Source organism: Onychostruthus taczanowskii, unplaced genomic scaffold, assembly GCF_017590055.1.
Source record: "Onychostruthus taczanowskii isolate IOZ18803 unplaced genomic scaffold, ASM1759005v1 scaffold13, whole genome shotgun sequence".
Lineage (NCBI taxonomy): Eukaryota > Metazoa > Chordata > Aves > Passeriformes > Passeridae > Onychostruthus > Onychostruthus taczanowskii.
In genome coordinates this window covers 9,638,990-9,658,826 of record NW_024498462.1, presented here as the reverse complement: position 1 = coordinate 9,658,826, position 19,837 = coordinate 9,638,990, and the positions used below count along the sequence as shown (strand labels likewise).

Here is a 19,837-nt window from a genome sequence, read left to right as displayed (position 1 = left end):
AGTGCTGCTGGGACCAGCCATTGACTGCGTGAGCTGCAGGGAGGCACATGGCAATGAAACAGCATTTGCAGTCAGGGCACATCCATGGCTGACTCCTCACCTGGGTAACCACAGCACTTCTTTGTGGAAAGGGCTTTTCATGCTGAAAGAAATCAAGACACATGGCGACAAAAGTTTTGGTCATGGGTTTATATCTGCCACGAGCAGCAGTCTATGCTTTTTTGCTAATCCTCTTGTAAGAGGGAATATCATCTCCTTTTCATAACTCAAAAGTTACACAAAACCCAGAGGAGAGAGATGGTGCTGAACCAGTATTTTATTTGACTGTTAGCCCCCAAAGAACATTGGTGGATCAAATCTCACTGTATTACAATCACACAGATATTTTAACAGAGCGCGTACTAAAGCAAGAGCATCCAGTGGGAGGCTGTGTGTAATCAGAAGGAGGTTTGCCAGACTTTTACAGAAACAATCACCTCAAAGAAACGATGTTTTTTAAGGCAGCTCAACACTGCCAGACTGCACACTCCTACTGAGGAAATGACTGCTGTGCAAGAATCAGCATGGGATGTGCTCTGAGGAAACAATGTCAGCTTTTCATCTGGGAGCAAACCGTCCCTTGGAGAGCTTTTGCCAGGTGAGGGATGATGTCTGCCCACTGCCACGGTCAGATGGGCAGCCTGTGGGTTTGACCTTGGCCTGCACCATCCATCCATTCACACAAGGCTGAAGGATGCTGAGCCAGCATGCTGTCCTGCTGAAGGATGAGGGGCAAGAACAGACTTTGATTTATTTAGAGTAAGGAGTTCAACAGTTCTCTGGGAGTGGGTTGGGATATACATGCAAACTGCATTCTTTAATCTCATTGATTTTTTCCTATGTAAAGAAAAGAGCATTTGAATAAGTTTTACTAAGTTACAGTAACATTGTTTATTTGCATTTGTGATTGATTTGTTTTTTTAAGAAGAGACAACTTGTTTATAGAAGCCTCCAGATAGTAATAGTAGGGAAATGCCATTTGCAGTGTCATGGATTCCCAGTTTTCCAGACAGTAAAACACCCAGCTTAGGAGTGACATCTGTTTAATACTGTAATTTACTTGTAACACAGAATTAAAGGTTTTGGTACTCCCTCTATGGTGCCAGCTCCAGACAGGACTCCAGTCCAGTGGAACCAAATCAAAGGTTCACCTGGTCAGAGCCGATACCTGAGCCTTGGGTATTTGCTCTCTGAGATGTTTCTAATTCCATTTCCTCCCCATAGCATATCGTCTGCAAAGCAATTCCTGCAGATGTGAAGGAAAAGAGATCACTGTGCCTCAGATGGGAGCCCAGACCTGAAGCCTTAGTACTGCCGATGCCACTGGGATTTGCAGTGTCCCAAGCCATGCCAGATCCCTGTCCCAGCTGTAGTTGTCCTCCTGCTTCCCACAATAACTTAGGAAAAAGCAAGATTAGTGTTATTCTTACTCTTTCCTCCCCTTCACAGTTTCTTTTTGAAATACAAATACATTCTCAGGTCACATATTTTTGTACCCATCAAAGCATCTTGATTTCCAAATTGAAGCAGCCTTTCATGCAGGTCTGCAGCTGTGACATGCTGCCAGTCTGGGTGGAAATGCTCAGCTATAGAAGTGTAATTTAGAGTATTTTGCATGGGAAGACTGAAGCTCATTTCCTTTTCACTGTCTTTTGAAGCTCAACCCTTTACCAACAAAAGGGCTGAGCCAGTGCAAAATGGACACAAAGAAATTGGTTATTCTTTCTGAGTGGCTTTTCATAGCCATAGGCTGAAGTTTGCCATGTGCTCCCACTGGGTATCTCCCTCTAGCAACCCAAACCCAGCTCTGAAATGTGGTGGCTGGCTCCACTGTGAGCCCCCAGAGCAGCAGCTGCTGGTGCCAGCTGTCAGGCACACACATCCCCAGGAATCCCAGCTATCTCTTGAATTCCAGAGGCACTGTTTGGACCAGGACCAGCACTGCTGGTACCCTGCCACCAGCAATGTAGCTGGAACACGAGGATCTGTGCTTGAGGCAAATACTGTGGCACATTGTCAGATGCTCAGTTTAATTGAGCAGGGAATGCATGGCTGTTTACATGTTACAGGTTAAACTTCTTCAATCTCCTGCCTTTTGGGTTGAAAACCTGCAGGTCTAGTTTGCTGGTTCCATCTCAGACAAAGGCAGAACGTCCAGTTCCAAAGCTGCTTAAAGGTTGCTGCTGCTGCTGCTGCCCTTGAGGACTGGTAAAAAATAAAACATTATTGAAAGTGAAAATAATTTTGATTTTGTGCCAAAGAAATGTCAATTCACGAAGTTAAAGCCCTAACAGCTTTACATCAAGCCACAGTGGGTAGCTGGTGTGTTTATAACCAGTGTAGCTTCCCCATGTTTGCTTAGACCATGAAAGGCTTTGTGTGCTTTTAAATAATTCTTTTCATTTTTGCTGACTGTTCCAATGAAAACTTCACTCAACACCCCTCATTCTGGAGCTCACAAGTGGGCAATTCATCCCTAGAGAATTTTGATACCTGAGAGAACAAGGCCCTGAATGACCCAAAGGTTGAAATTTGCATGCTGTGGCTGGAAGGTTGATTTGATGGTCTCCAGAGGCCTTTCCAAGCCCATTTCCCCACGATTTTGCAATCCCTGTGTGATGCTGCCCAGCTGTCAGATGAAAGGTTCAGCTCTCTGCCACAATCGGCTGCACGCTGGATATGTCTGTCCTTGCAGAGTTCCTCTGGGAGGGTGTCTGTGCCTTCGGGCGTGTGCTGCTTCTTTGGCACGGGCAGTTCTCAGCCTTGGCGTGCCGGAACAGGGGAGAGATGGGCTGCAGAGCGTGGCCCTGAGCCGTGCTCCTGCGGCGGCACACGCACAGCAGGGACCGCAGCTCCGTGCGGAAGCTCTCGTTCAGCCAGCAGTAGATGAAGGGGTTGTAGCAGGTGCTGCTCATGGCGAACCAGTGAAAAGCAAAGTACAGAGCGTTGCTGCTGTGGATGGCCCTGCAGGAGATCAGCACCACGTAGCAGTTCAGGGGAAACCAGCAGACGGCAAACACGACCACCACCACCATCAGCATCTTCAGCGTCATCTTCTTCTTCCTCTGATGGGCGTAGTATTGCTCCATGGTGAGGTCCCCAATGGCGTTCCTCAGCCAGAGCTTCTTGGCCACTATGGCGTATGTGATGGAGATCACAAGCAAGGGCAGAACATACAAGAGAACAAACGTAGTCAGGTCCAAGTACTTCCAGAAAAGATCAGCAGGAGGAGGGAAACTGGGGAGGCAGACCATTCGGATGGTTCTGTTTCTGAAGATCAAAGAGAAAGAGCTCTCAATTCCACCACCAGCTCCACATGTCTGAGGACAACCAGCTCAGACATTCAGACAAGTTTCAGTACAGGTACAGGTAGCAGAACTCATTTGGTGTCATACGAAGGTGCCACTTTCAATGGAAAACTTTACTCTAGGTTTGACCTTTGGCTCCAATGAAGGTTACCTTAAACACATCCCCAGGAAAAGAAAGAAATCATCCAACTGGCATCTGTGTCCTCTGCTGTCGAGGAGGCCCTGTCCCCTGTGCCTGCCCCAAATTACATGGTTGAACCTCTGAGCCCAAAACAACTAATGAACCAGCCTGGAAGCAATTCCATCAATTGTCATTGTCCCTTTGTGACAGACACAGCACCCATGTGAAGGGAATGAAAACTTCTCTCTTTCACCACCCTTTCTGCTCTAATAACATGGGTGGAGGGGTGTGGCCTTGGCTACTCTGGGGCTTTGCAAATATCATACAACAAAAAATATATAAATATCTTACCCAATATAAAACCTTGTCAGAGTCTGATAAATGGCGTGGGGCAGTGAGAAGCAGCTGGCCATAACCCAGATGATGATGATGCAAATCCCTCCTTTCACCATGGACATGCGTGGCTTGAGAGGGTGCATGATCACCTGCAGAGAACAACAACTCCTGAGGATTTACAGCGTCTTGGTCACTCTTTGAGCCCCATGTTGCATGTGGCAGCTCCACATCTCTTTAGTGTTAAAAGGCAGACTCACTTACAGGACTTCAGGGAGCACAAGGGCTGGGAAAAGCATGGAGTTTTGCATGTATTGGATGTTACTGCTGGCCCAGAGCCTGAGCAGAGAAACACATTCTGTGTGACCCATCAGCAGACCTCCAGAGACCATGGAAGTGAGATCTCTGTTGAGCTATATGCACTGTGGGGGATTACCTTAGGCAATGACCTAATAAATAGAAATAGACCTACCATGTCATCCAGATGATCTCTTGGCTTATGAGGTCTTCGGTATTTTATGCAAGTCATTTCTAGTCCCATTATAAATACCTACTTAATCAAGTTGTACAGCTTCCCTGGAGTATCTGTCTGCTGTGATATTTCTCAGGATTAGCAATATTTATAGAGGCAAGTGTAGGTTTCTCTTTTGTCCAGGACATCTCCTCACTTCTGGCTTTATCTCCTTGGGCCATACTAGTTCATTCCAGCCCTGAGGAACCCCTTCCACTGAATTTAAGGGCATGTATTGTTTGCCCTTAATTAAACAAACACTTCTTGATACCTAGCCATGCCTTGCAATCAACCCAGAAGCTGCTGATTAAAATGAATCACTGTCAAAGTGCTGTGAATTTCAGGAGCTGTAATATTGCACATGAAATAGACAGACTGTCAAACTCTTTGTGGTAAAAAGGACAGAAGTGGCTGATTTATGCTCTGGCAGTCCCCGCGATTTTCTGACACCAGGTGGAGCCAGTTCTTGTTTCGAAGTTCATCCAGCCACGGCATTTATCAGGTGAAGTTGCTTTTCTGTAGCAACTGTTTCAGTGACTCCAGCCCTGCAAGAAATCCAGTCTGCCTGAGAGCTCACCTTGCTAGATCTGGCCTCCCAGCACTCAGCACTCATCAGCTAAAGAACAATTTACAAACTCCTGTTTCACTTCAGGAAACCCTTCAGTCTGTACTGATTGCTTGACTTGAAAGGTTTTCCAAGGCTGGAGGAGGAGAGAATTTCTTACCTTGAACTGGATGAGTTAACATAGTTCTTACTGTTTCCAGCCTAAGGCAAGGTATGGGGCAAGTGTCAGAACAGACAGACTCTCATAAATCTGTGTGGAGAGATGGTGTGGGCTGGCTGATATTTGAATTCAACACTCATCCCCACCCTGCTCTTGGGGCTGTGCTCTGGGGCAGGGCTGAGGAGGGCAGGGAGCCCACGAGCCCAATGGCCCAGGCAGAGCAGGGCTGGACCAGGCTGTCTGGCACTGATCTGAGGTTTTCAGTATCTGCAAGGACAGAGACTCTCACTAACCACAACATCTCTGGACAGCCTGTTGCAGTGTTTCATCACCCTCACTGTAAAAAATATGGGTGTTTTGTCCACTGCCATGGACAAAACGCCCATATTTTTTACAGTGAGGGTGATTTCCATTTTACATGGAAAGCTGGAGTTCTCCCCTCTGCTCCCTGAGTCTCAAAACAGTATAGGTTTCCTGGTACGGGAATTTGAGGAGGAAACAACTATGTATTTAGCACAATATTTTCTAGCAAACACAGGATTGGTGTCTTCAACATACCTGGTGCCGGTCCAGCGCAATGGCAGCAAGGGTCAGCACAGACACGTGGACAGAGCAGTACTGAACAAACCGGCTGATGTGACACATCAGCTTTCCAAAAACCCAGGTGCTGCTCACAAACCTCACCTGAAGAACAGACAACATCAGATTAAGAGGAGCAATACCTGAAGAGAAGCAAATTAGCTTCTCAGGTGCTTTAATACAGCTTCCTGAAGCTTTGGAGGTGCTTTATCCTCGTTTTTTTCCTAGTGAAACAGTGTCTGTGCAAGAGGGTCTCAAAGTGAGGTGAGATTTAGTGCACTGTGCAAACCAATGGCTTGAGCAGTGCTCTGTGTATGTTGTGTGTGTGTACACTTGTACATTTACATAGCCCTTCTGGAACACATAAAGAAATATTAGCTCTGCCCCTCAACAAGGCTCTGCCGGGCACACCTAGTGCCTCCCAGAAAACATTATACCCTTGGTGGATGCTGAAAGCTGCATGGTCTCCAAACTTAGTGAGAGAAGTCCATGGAATCCATCTCACCTGTTCCCAGAGAAGTCTTACTGATTATGGCTTTTCTGCAGAGGAGAATGTACCAAATTGCCTCATTTCCTAGTTATTCCTGATTGTGTAATATTAATCACAAATTAATGCCACTCATTTTGCTGCATATTAAGCTAATTTGAAGTAAAGTATATTTACTACAAAGCATCTGTCCATGGAAAATTAGTCAAGACTAGCTAATCTGTTTTCAATTAGGCTAATTAATTTCCCTGTAGGGGTGACTCTTGCAGCACTGACTGTCACTGAACTGGAGCAGTGTGCTGGATCTCTGGTGCTGGTGTAAAGCTCGCTCCTGAGAGAGCTGATAGAAATTTAATTAAACATGCCTAGTGTGTGGCTGTTTGTGTGCGAACACACAAGAGGGCACCAGGCTCTCCCTGAACAAATTACGGGATGCAAATCCCATCAGAGCAAGGCAGGAAAGTCCCACCAAAGAAACAGCATCAGTTTAAATAAGGGTGAATTCCAATAGCTAATTCAAGACCTGCTTTTGGAAGGCTGAAGATCACTCTGGGCAGGGATGAAGCAGGAGGATTTTGAACAGGAGTGCTGGGTTAAATCCAGGAGCAGAGTCCTGTGTACATGGCTTGTATAGTCTGTGACAGTGGGGCAAGAAATTAATCTTTAATTTTTCCCACCTTGTTAATTTAATGTTCTTTTATATCATATATATTTTTAGTCACTGAAAATAAAAAAAGGACTATTAGCTCCAGGAAGCACCCTCTGTGGTGTCCAAGGGAGGGAGGGACATACGACACTGTTCAGTGCAGCCTGAGCACTTCCCTGAGGTGTTGCACAGGGACTGACCTGGTTCATGTTGTTTCCATAGGAAACCAGCCATTAGTTGGATTTTCTCATGTCAAACTTGTCCCCCCTTCCTTCCCCGTCTACAGGAAAAAAGGGCTCCCAGATCTGTGCCTTGCCCAGGCAGAGGGGGAAAGCTGCGGCAGAGTGCCCCCTGCAATGGACTGCGAGGAGGGGGCTGAGCCCCCAGCTCCACTTGCTCAGGGGGTGTTTGGGATGGGGGCCATGACTGCACCCTGTCCAAAAGGCAAAAGAGTAAGGGGGGCAAAAGTACGTCTGGATCCCAGCCTGGTCCCAGCCCTTCAATCCCAGTGCACACAGCTGACAGGCACACACAGACACCGGCAGGCACGGCTGGACGGGGCTCACCAGTGTGAAGGGCGTGTTCAGGGTGGTGATCATCACATCAGCAACAGCCAGATTTACGATGAAAAGGTTGGTGGCAGAGTGCATCCTCTTGTTCTTGATGACCACGTGGCACACCAGGATGTTGCCGAAGAGAGAGATGCAGATGATCACAGAGTAGGCGACAATCAGCAGCGCCTTCACTGTCCGGCTCTGTGACTCGCCCTCATACTTGGCTCCGCTATCAAAGTCCCCCAGGTCCTCCAGATTCAAGTCACTGTGGAAGAAGGACTGGTTAGGGAAGCCGTACAGTGCAGAGAAGAAGCTGGTCGTGTTGTGGTTCTCTGCTCTCCAGAAGGGCTTGGACATGTACTGCAAGGGGAACCAGGTGTGCTGTCTCATGGCTGGGGCAGCAGAGCCCTGGTCCAGCCACACTCGTCAGCACCTTCTGCCAGCTCAGCTCCTAAAGCCAGTGTTTGCAGGAGGGAGCACACACATTTGCCTTTTAAAACTCTGCCCCATGGTTGCAAACTAGAGAAAAGGGTTGATAAATGGGTCCTTCTGCCTGTGCTGGGGACACATCAGCTTCACCTCAGAGGCTCCCTGTCGGCTGTCCTTCTTAAGTCCCATATGTCCCCCTCAGAGATGCTGATTCAGAGGCTGAAATATCAGAGATCCCCAAACACTTTCTCTCTGCACCAAGGAAGAAATCTTAGTGAATAATTCCTTTTGGGCACTGTTCTTCTTCAATCTGCAATTTATCCTTGGAAATCTGCTTTACTGGTTCTCCACACAGTCCTTAATCCATCACGTTTCTGTTTCACGAGAGTTTTCAGAGCTTGGCAGAAACAAAAAATCAAGGGCTGTCTTTCAGTTTGCTTTTCCCCCTCCAAGTATCTCTGACTACTCAGTGAAGCAGCTTTGCTCAGCAGCAGAATGGTCCCTGTGTTCCCTGTGATATACACAGCTGCCAGATGACACACTGCACAGGAAGGAGCCAATGGCAGATCTCTTCCCAGTTTTTCCTGAGGTGTATCACAACCCACACGTGGGCAACAGCACAGCCTGACATGTGCAGATCCAGAGAGCAGCAAAGCACAGATGGAGGGTGGATGTGCTATGATCTCCCCTGTCTGCTCTCTGCTCTTCTCCGGACACTCGGCACAACTGCTAGATGGGGGTGAATCATCTTCACTACTTTGTGGCACTTCTCTTTCTCTTCATAACAGAGTTTTAGCAGAGAACATCTGAGGGCCTCGTGCTTGGCCCCAGCCCCTTCCTGCTCTCATGTGGTGCAGAGAATAGAGTGAAAAGTGAAATGCAACCTGACAATAGGAGCAGCAGGCACAGGGGCAGCCAGGATGGCCAGCTGCACTCTCTGCATCCTGGCTGGGCTGGGGTCTGTGCTGAGCCCGGGGCACTCAGGCACCTGCTGGCACCTCTGCAGCAGCCTGGCAGAGGCTGCAGGAACACACAGGGCTCCATCCCGGGCTCCTTTGCTGTATGACCCCCACAAGCCCCTTTGCCATGTTCCCTGCCTTTTTCCTGCTGTGCATCAGGAGGGTAAGGGGCACAGCAGCACTGGCTGCTCATGCACGAACCCAACAGCAGTGAGATGTCCTGGGTGTGCTAGAGGTGGGTAACTCTCACCCCATATTCCTGTGGAACAGATTTATTCTCTTGCAGGTACAAACAGTTCAGCAATCACATGCTGGCTTCCTGCATTTATTATTCACCTGCAAACATTCTGAGCTGCTCAAAGCAGGCTTTGGGGTTCATCATGCATTGGTGCTAGCTCCTCTCAGCCAGACAGACAAAGCAAGGGAGAAATGTACTTTTGCCAAGCCGTCCAGGTGAATTGTGCCACCCTTTGTTTCTTTGTAGAAGATTTTTGGCTTTTACATGTTGACATTACTTGAGACACAAACTATTGGAAATTTTCATTTGTGTGAGATTATTTAGCATTCTCCTTGTAGTGCTCTTTTGAAAAGAAATGTCAGATTGCTGAAATGTCAGTTGAGACGCATATCCATCTTCTGAACAGATCTAATGTGATCTCATCAGATCAATATTGATAAGGGCCAGAGAAATCAGAGCTATACTATAAAAATGCAGATCCTTGGGAACATGAAAACACCAGATCTCAAGTGTTTTCATAGGTCATTGCCATGGTTCATTGCCTTTGCTCATGGAGGCCAAGGGGCCTGTTGGGAACAAGTCCCTGAGCTCAGTGGGTTCATGGAATCTTTCCTGTACTTCCCTCCAGGGACCTTTTCCTGCCTGACAGAGAGAAGTGAGATAATTCAGCATTCACACTCATTGTACAGCATGTAAAAGCATCCAGGGTCAAGGCTGCTTGCACTTGCACCTGAATTTAAGCTAATTTTAAGGAAATGAATTCTAAAGACATGATTCATCTCTGCTACTGGACAAAATTTAATGATGAGACAAATCATAATTACAATGGAGATTTTCTCTGCAGGCTGTTACTATAGGCTCAGGGGGTACACGCATTCAAATGCTTGTACCTGTCTGCTCCCTCAAAGATGTAAGAAAATGATTTCATGACTGGAGTATTGAGATCAAAAACTGAATGAAATTGTCCCCACAGGTCCCTGCAGATTGTTATGTTTCATATTTATGAGGTATGTGAAGACTTCACAAGAAGGCAGATGAGAAATCCTGTGAACCCAAGACAATGTGTTAGAACTTTTCCTAATGCAGATAATCTCATCATGTTCCAACTGTGGATTTTTTGGTTTCTTGCCTTGGTGTTCTCCATCCATCCTTTCCAGCTGAAAGCAGCTGGAAGCAGACAGGAATTTTCAGTGCCTGAGCCTCGTTCAAAGGGAGAAAATTCAACAGCTGAAATTGTCAAGTCCAAATGAGGAAAATTCAATTCAAGTGTTTGTTGCACTATGCAGCTTCTTGCAAGATTCCTCTGCCCCAGAGAGTTTCATAATTTATCCTTTTCTATGTTAAATAAAAGTTTGATAAATAACAGAAACAACAAGAGCTATAGAACAACCCCTGAAGTTTTATTTCACTCAAAAATTGTGTTAGAAATAAGGGTCTTGACATTCCTCATATAGCATGAATCTGCAACATTTTCTTTTTTCATATTTGCTTTAATGCACTTGGGACACTGCATTCTTCTTAATTTGCAATGATTAGTCCTGCTTTTGTGACTCAGAAAACGTGGGACAAACAGGCACGGGCATTTTCCAGGACATTTCATGGACTTGATCATAATAAATAACTCACATTTTGTGATGACAGAGTGAATACCCCAGTAATACATTAAATAAAGCAGCTGTGTAATTCAGGCAGGTGTTAACCATTCAAAACCACACTATACAGGATGCCTTTCTGTGCAGGTGAGCCAAGATTTGGCTCCCGGGGAGGGAAAGATTGCTCAGCTCACAGCAACACGAGCATCACCTGTGTGCTCCTGCATCCCACTCACATCATTCACTGTGTGCTCCCTCTTGACATATGAGAGCCATTGCAGCTATAATCCAGGTTTTACAAAATATTTTCACTTACTGAGGGCAGACTTTTTGGGCAAAATCATAACATTTACCACTCTTAATGTGGAAAATTTACCAGTCTCGATGGCTTTTGTTTTTTTCCATAAGAAAAATCCCTCTTTGTGGGGAAAAATGTGGAAGGAAGGCACTAGGCACAAACTGTCTCAGCCAGATACTGAATTGCATCCCCTTGAAAGAGTATTTGAGCTTTTATTCTCAGAGCTTTCTTGGAGCAGTGTAATTGGATTCTCATGCTGCAGACAGACAGAGAGAACAAACAAGGGAGGACACGTGTGGGATACCAGGGTGCTGATACTTGACTAAGAAGCTGGAAATTACTTTTTCAAATATGCTAGACCAGCCTTTCTGCAGTGAAGCCTGACATCAAAATTATCCACAGTGAACTGGAACAGTGAACTGGAGGAGCTGCATGGCCTTGGAGCCAAAAGCTTGTTGGAAAATGTAATGGACCACGTCCTTTCCTAGAGAGCAGCCTGGGTTAGCTGAGTGTCCCTTAGCTGGTGAGGAAGAACTCCCCAAAGCCAGAGGAAGAATCAGCTCTAGCTCAGTACAATGTACCTGACAGGTTTACCATGACTTCTCTGCTGTCTTCTCTGACTTCTAATTCCATGTGCCAGACACCCAGAGAGGAGCAGCTCCAGCACACACAGCTTAAGGAGGGCAGAGGATGTTGTTCTCAGCTGAAAGGACAAAGTTTTACTCTAAAACTTCAAGCTATTCCCTGTGACTATCAAATGGCTGTGAAGTAAAGCCAAGGCAGTCTCTGTTGGCTCAGGACATGGAATTTGACAGGCACTAATGCAGAAGATTGGCTCTTGGCAAAGAAGGCTCAGCAGACACAGAGGAGACAAGATGTACAGGGGAGTTGACATGGCAACTGTCACTCATGGTCCCTCAGGAGACAGAAGTGAGCACTGCCAGGTTCAGGCAATGTTGGGGGTTTTTCACCTTCTAGAGGATTCAATACCAAGAGAAAAAGCCAGGTGGGTTGTTCCAGAGCCAGCTGACACTGGCAAAGGGTGGGGAGTTGCTCCTGAAGCCTCTGTCAAGCCTTTTTTCTTTAGCTTGAAGGGAACTCCTCTGGAAGGAAAACTACTTTGAAGTTTTGAAAAATAAAATAAAAACCAAAAAAAAAAAAAAAAACCAAAAAAAAAACCAAAAAACCTCCCAGTCTGAGTGTACCAGCAGCTACAAATGTTCAGACAGAAATCAAGAGCCAGGGTCCTTGAATAAGTGATGCAGAAGAAGATAAAGTATGATTTGAAAGGAAACATTTCTGAAGACAGGGATGCCATGAGCCCTGCACATACAGTCCCAAAACCCACCATGAGCAGCATCTTTCTTTTTCAGAGAGTGACTGGAGAATAGGTGGTGTTCTGCAGGTTATATTCTGAAAATGCTGGTTTTTCACTGAAAATCTGAATGAAAGCCAGGACATAAATGCCATCACCAACAATCTAAAGTTTTAGCTATGGACAATACATTTCACCTCATTCAATTAAAAAAAAATTAAAAATACTTTGCTGTACTTCAGAAGCAAATACTTATTTAAAATAATAACATTTCCAACTTCAGTCTCTCAGGCCAGAGTTCAGTTGCTGAGTTTGGGGTCTTGGTACAGAGCTGGAGGAGGCAAATGCCTCCAGGGGACGTGGCCCTGTGCAGGGAGGGCAGAGGTGGTTGATGACACTGAGAATCAGAAAATGGCCTCGTCTCAGGAGTGGGGAGGTTGGCTCTGGAAACAGCTCAGCCAAAATATCACCCCTCACCCCCACCAGCACTCATCTACTCCACAGTGCCCTTCACATCCTTGACAGTTGGGGCATCTCCCACTGGGATTCTTTTGCCCTTAAAGCATTCACAGCTTTTTTCAGTGCCTCTTATTCCTTCTTGGATTTTGTTTTTTTCTTTTTCATTTCTTCAGATATTTCAGGGGCTAAGTTTTGGAAACACTGATGACGATTCCAGCTTGGGTTAGTTTGCATTCCTATATTTGCATAGTATGAAAAACATTTCTAGCATTCATTCCCTTCTCTCTTTTCAACTACCCTTTATCTGACTGCTCTAGGAAAAGCAGAATTATCCACTGCTTTGTTTTCTCTCCTTACAGCCCCAGCTGCACTCACTACAATTCCTGGCTTGCAAGGGAAAAAAAAAATTTACATGTACTTTTTCCTTTAGATGCCAGATGCCACGTTCCCAGATGATCTGTGAATGCCCAAATCTCTTCCAAATCTCTTCTCAACATCCAAAATTTCAGGGACAGAGGAACAACACACCCCGAAGACAAACCTCTCTCTGGCACACGGACACATCGGCACCCCTCCTGAGAGCCCTCCTGACTCCATGGGCTCCCAAAGCTCCTTGGCAAGCTGCAGCAGTGATGTCAGCGCTCAGAAGTGAGCTCCAAACAAGGGCTGTGGCTGGAGGAAAGCTTGGCAGGATGTCTGCTAAGAGCAGCAGGGGCACAGCTGGTGTTGAAGGGGTTCTGCTGACCATTTCCCAGCTAAGCCCTGCCACCCCGTGCCTCAGCACCTCTTCACAGAGACAGAAACCAAGCGCAGGACTCAGGGTGAAATGCAGAGCTCCACTGCTGCCCCGAGGGAAGGGTGATGGCCCTCAGCTCACCCCTCTCACTGACCCATTTCTGAGCACAGACCAACTGCAGCTCCATCAGGTGCACAAAACCTGCTGCTATTATGGTACAATCAGCTGAAACCTCCCAAAATTGTGCTGTTATGTAAAATTACACAGCTGCTACCCTCTCTCCATAACATCCCAGCCTTTCTTCTCTTTGCCTGTTTCCTGGCCCTGGGGGAAGCCAGGTTGGTGGTATCAGCATTCAGTTCAGGGAAACAGAGAGCCTTGGGAGGAGCACAAATCAGGGCCCAAACTGCTGTTCCTTGGCTTTGGGTAAGGTAGCAGGAGGTGGTCTCGGAGCAGTTCTTCCCAGCTGAGAGCAGAAGATGGGGACAGGTGCCAGAAACCACCCATCATGCTCCTGCTGTGGCACCAGGTGGTCCCACAGCTCCCACCAGGCAGCTCCATCCTGAAATGAGGGGGATGCCCTGGAGCTGCTGCTCCAGCACAGTGCAGGTGGCAGCAGCTTGGTCTTGTGGGACTCCATGTAACACTTGGATCTGAAAGAAAGCTGGGAAGAAAAGAAGCTGAATGTGTGTCCAGGAAGAGATGTTTGTTTGCGCTGGTGCTAAAGATAAAGAGATATTAGAAAAACCACAAGATGCTTTGGAAGTATCCTTTTTTCCTGTTTAGTCTGAGGCTTCTGGTCTCAGTGTGTCTCCTGCTGTAGAGGTCTGATGCTGGCACCAGGACACAGGGCTGTGGCACTGTCCCCTGCCCTGGCACAGCCCCCTGTATGGGGGGACTGCACTTTTTTCAAAGTACCACCAGTAATTTGATGAGGTGACTTGGCAAAGGTATGGTGGATTACAGGGGGTGTTTATAAAAATTACTGTGTAGAAGTACTTTTAAGACAGAAGAGTGAACATCCAGGTTGAACCCTGCTCTCTGCCCACCACCTGCCCAGGGCAGCCAGGGGAGCTTGGGACACCACAGCCTGAACTGCCCACCCCACACCTGGGCATCTGGGAGCCGTGGGCACCAGGATACTTCCAAGGAATGGGGTGCACTGACCCCTCCTGCAGCTCAGCCTGAGCACTGTCCTCCCTGCTGCTGCCCCCAGCATCGACCCCAGCACTGCTCTGCTGACCCTCAGCTCAGTGACAGCACCAGGCACCTCTGCAGTCCCAACACCATCACCCCATCAGTCTCAAACTCTTCTCCAGTAAATCACTTTCTCCTTTAAAACCTTTCCTGAAACTTTTTTTTAGTTTCCAAGTGACTGTATTTTAAAGTTCTTACCCATACTGTAAATTGACAGTGATCAGCAGAGTAGAATAAATCACTTTCTCCTTTAAAACCTTTCCTGAAACTTTTTTTAGTTTCCAAGTTACTGTATTTTAAAGTTCTTACCTATACTGTAAATTGACAGTGATCAGGAGAGTAGAAATTATTTGGTCTTGTTTTCTCCCCAGCACACAACATTCCACGTTACAGAAACACAAACACATGCCAGATTAATTACTTGCAGTGAAAGTGTAATGAGACAGCCTTTGTTCTTCTTTATTTCTCTGCAACATGAGTGACAGGAGTGGGGGGGAAAAAAAAGAAAAAAAAAAAAAGAAAAAAGAAAAAAAAAAAGGCAACCTCACCCAGCTAAAATAAGCAAGAGACAAGAACATCTTCATGTGTGTTCCCTGTTAAGCAGGAGCACAGCTCAGCCAGACCCACTGGCAAGTGCTGAACCATTCACTGTCCTGGAAGTAACAATAAAGGAAAAAAATGTTCTGAATGACAGATAAAGCCATTCCAAAGGACTGAATCACTGAGAATGGGAGTTCCTTGGTGCAGGGAAGTATGTGCTAGGGAAAGAAAAAAGTGCCTGAGTCAAACTACCCTAAAGGCTTTGCTTGATGAATCAGCCTGATGAGATCTCACCTGCTTCCAGAACATATTTTTTAAGGTAATGTCATTCATTTCTTTCACACTGGTGAATCTCAAGGAGGAACAATGCCACCAGGGCTGCGGTCATCATCATAACTATTTTCTTTCAGAGACTACCATTGTATCTGGGCTCTCAGCTTGAAAGAAATGCCTGAAAGGAGGTAACTGAAAAAGAGAAAGAAATGAAGTTTGAGACTGTATTACCTCTTTTCTAACAGTCAGAATTTGAAAAGAAATACAAAAGTCAATGAGAGGTTTCCTGTGTGAGAGATTTTCAACACAAGACTACAAATTCCTACTTTTTTTTTTTTACTTTCTGCTGCTGTTTACTTAAAGGACCTTCTCCTTAGGCTGGACAGACTTGGGCATTAATCAAACATAGGCAGCTTCTCTGAGGGCTTACATCTCCTCTGGTCATCAATAGATCATGGCTGCAATTGCATCTGTCCTGAAATCAGTTGTGGGGGAAGAGGGGGAAGATGCAATTTGGGAGCCAAATAATCTAATTTAGAAAAGTTTCTGTCCAATCACTTCTTAGTGATTTGGTTTGGGTGATTACACATCACTCCGGAATGGGTACACTGTGTAACAAGGGAGAAATGCAGGAGGAAAAAAAAGAAACAAGGGAGAAAAACCCCCTGACATCCCAGCAGCTCAAAAGGTACTGAAGACTGACCCAAAACACAGAGAAATGCACTTAATTTTATAAAAGTAGCTTTGAAGTTTACACAGCTATTCCTGTCTTTAGCTATAATCCTGATCCCTTTGAAATGAATGGTATTCTTATTGTTTGTGTTTTCCTAAAATTTCCCAGAACTTAGCCCCATGAATGTTCAAAAATAATGAGCTGTTTGGGAACAGGCTGTCTCCTTTCAGCACCTCTCACTGGCCAAAAAGGTTTTATGAACCTGTGTACCTGATTTGCACACAAATATGACCTCCAGAAGGTATTATGAAGTTTTAATTATAGTCCATCTGAAGCAAAGTGGCCCTGAATTACATCCAAACTTCTCCCATGCTGTGCAGAGGATTTTGTGCCTGGCAGTCTTACAAACCTCTTCCGCTGCCAACTTAACAGGATAACACTCAAAAACCTTGAGAGCCCTGAGTGGAAGTGGCTATTAATTACAAAGGTTCAATTATCAACAACAGCACCTGAATTGCTGAACCTCAGACCCTGCACAGCACGTCTCCATAACCAAATATCGTCTCTTTCTGAATCACTGGAACATTTGCATGAGTCAACCTGAAGCAAAACAACCAGCCCTGCACACAAAGGATGCCTTTCTGTCCTCTGATCCATAGTGCTGCTTTGACCCATGCTGGGCAGGGACTTCTGGAGCCACTGCTGAGCAGCTGGAGCTGCTGGAGGGTGAAGCAGTTGTAAGCATAAGCAGTCAGCCAAAATTGCAAGAAGAACACTGAAAACATCCCCATGTGTGTGAAACAAAAATCAAAGAAACTACTTCTGCACAAGCATTTGCTTTAGGATGATTTGTTTTTTTGCAGTGTCTTTTTGCCACAGAAAAGCAGGCAAAAGCAGCCCTGAATCTCTGGCCACCACCTTGCTCCATCTGTTACTAATCAGCATCTAGGACAATATGACTTTTTTCCTGTTTTCTGTGCGGCCAAGTTCCCAGAGCTTACACACAGGACATGGAAGGTGTGCTAATGCCTGTGCTAAATTCTCTGACAGCAATGAAAACATCTCAGGCTTTTGTGAGGAGCACCAGCACAAACACAGATGTTTTGAGAGTGCATTGGCAAGGGCTGGGGGCGGTGACCCAGGCCTGGAATCCACAGTGCTGGGCTGGGGCCACTGGCCACAAACCCCAGATAAACAGAGTTTGATGCTGCCAGGGCAGCAGCCAAGCACACAAAGTGCAATTCTCATTTATGACAGAGGCTCCTTCGGGACCCTCCTTCCTTGCAAAGTCCTGATTTCCCTCAATCAGTTCTCACATTCCCTCTCTGTGCTGTGCTCCACAGGCTGGGCTGATCACGTTTGCCACAGCCAATATCACTGTGACACACACCCAGGAGCCGGCGAGGGGCTCGCTCAGCAGGAACAGAACAAATTACTTCTGCCTTCACAGAGGTTTTGCATCGAAATGTCAGAGGGACCAGGTAGACAACCTGCTGAAAAGATGCTTTCTTATCACACAAAACAAACCAGAAACCCAGAGAAACCCAGCTGAGTTCTGTCATGTGTGGGATTGTGCCCTGCAGTCAAGAATTTGTTGTGCTAGGTAAGAATCCAGCTAAGGTTTGTTGCCCTTCCAGTCCACACTGTGACATTTATTTGCCATCACTATGGCAAATATCTTGAGACAAGATATCCAGGGGTTCACTGACTCTCCTCCATTTGGTTTAGTAATTTATGTATCTTTATCCTACAGAAAGCTGGGTCATGACTAACAGCTGGCAGGACAAGGACAGACCCAGAAGGGTGCAGGACATGTTCAGAATGTGCTTTACAACTTATTGCCATTCCATCAAAATCATCATCTGCTCTCTGATGCCAGACTCTCGGTTACAGGACGTACCTGTACAGCCCAGGTACAAACAGGCACAAGATCCAGATGTGGCATTGCCATGGCAACACACTTGTAAAACAAATTTGCTGTTCTTCTGAGATTCACCATTTAGGAAAAAGCAGCAGTAAAGCTGGGTGCTGCAGGGGACTCAAGGAACTGCTCAGTGGAGCATGCAGAGCAGCAGCAGGAGACCCTGGGAGAGGTGGTCAGTGGGACAAATCCTGGTGGGTAGGCAGGGATGGCACCCACTCATGAAGCAGTACTGAGGCAGTGAGGTTATGGAAGGGCAGATAAATAAAGCAGCACAAAGCAGCCTAGTGAAAAGGATCCACAGGAAAGCCCTAACAGAGCATGACTGTGTAGACAAAGAGCTGTCAGAGGTCACAGATCAAGTGCAGGACCACGTGGCTCAGGACACAAGAATTGATGATATTGATTAAATATGGGCAAAGTCTGAGGAGGTGTTTGGCTTGATTGGGCAATATTTGGGCAAACTGAAATGAGAAGAATTTTAAATCTTGGTTCCATTTCACTTGACTATTCAAAATCCCCCAAATTAGGATATAATTTGTGTTTCAGCAATACTGATATCCCCCTGGGTAAGAATGAAATTGCTGTCTGAAACATGGAGTGAAATACCAACATCACCTATGGCTATTTAAATTCTTAGAAAATTAAGGAGCAGCACCAATTTACTCCCAAAGCCTTTTGAGATGCCAGCTGCTTCCTGCCAGAGCCTGAGGTCACAGCATGGAGGCATCAGCCATTATGCTAAGTGATGCCCCTGGGCATTTCAAGCACTGTGTTACAGTGGCTCAGCTTGATGATTCCAGATCCTTCCCCCCAGCCTCTCCACTTGTAACCAGTCTTCAGGCTCTCAACTTGTCTGAAGATGATAACTTACCCTGACAGTGATTTATCTGAGTTTCTCAAAGCATTAAAAGCTGTGGCCCAGTCTCCCATCCTCTATCACTGCAGACAGTAATTTGATGCTCTGCTGATGATCAGCCTTTTGGGAATTTGCTGGCTAATGAAACACTGCTATCAGTTTTATCAAATCTTTGTAGAGCTTCACCCAAGGGAAATCACATAACTCAGCCACAGCACCAGCAATCAACTTCCCAGGAGGGTCCTCATAAAGCAACTGTGAAACTTGGTATTTTTACACCTAAAATTTGTAGTTCTGCCTTAAGTCTGTGGGTTCCACTCACTGAGGATCAGAACAGGACCCAAGAGGATCCATTTCTGAGCTGTGGATCTGGAATATTAACAAAAGTATAAAAGCCATGGTTCCTCACCCACTGGGCTTCTCAGATTGGCAGTTAGCAACGCCAAGGGATCCTGGTCAGTTCTTCCAGGCTACCCCACAAAACACCCCCAAACTAAAAATCTCTAAAGGCTGCAGAGAGAGAACCATGAGCCACAACCCATTCTGACACAAGACTTGCAGCCAGACCTTCAGAGGGAGCAAGGATGGGCAGGGAGGAGCTCACAAGGAGAGGGCAGATTGGACTTGGGTGGCAGCTTCACTCAAGGACCATCTTTGGCCCTTCCCAGGCATCTGCCTTGGGTCTGTGCCCATAACTGGAGAAAGGGACAAACTCAAACTTCAGTTACTGTAGGCTCTAGTCCCAGCCTAAAACATCAATATATATTTTTTAATAGTTTCAGTCATACCTTGTCAGAATCAAATTAATCGTCTTGGTCACATCAAAACAGCTTTGTGAGCTGAAATGATAATTTGCGTTTTCCCCTGTGAAGACTTTTCGAAAGAGGGTAGTTTTGACATAAATCTCCCTCAGATATTCAGAAAGTAGAGCTGGAATGCCTGTTCCAGCTTTATTGAAGCAAAATCTTTCAGCCAGGAAATGTGCATTGACTTTTTTGTGAAACAAGAGATTACAACTTAAAGGCATGACATGCCTTCAGCAGTG

General features: G+C 46.1%; 1 protein-coding gene across 1 annotated transcript; it reads right to left on the bottom strand.

Moving 5' to 3' along the window:
* Positions 1–339: 339 nt before the first annotated feature.
* LOC121331772 (probable G-protein coupled receptor 83) lies at positions 340–8,189 on the bottom strand. Its single transcript, XM_041396509.1, has 4 exons — positions 7,316–8,189; positions 5,596–5,721; positions 3,820–3,953; positions 340–3,309 (listed from the first exon to the last, which is right to left on the bottom strand). Exons 1-4 carry the CDS (start codon positions 7,691–7,693, stop codon positions 2,685–2,687), a joined length of 1,263 nt encoding a protein of 420 aa, XP_041252443.1. The 5' UTR covers positions 7,694–8,189; the 3' UTR covers positions 340–2,684.
* Positions 8,190–19,837: the final 11,648 nt, after the last annotated feature.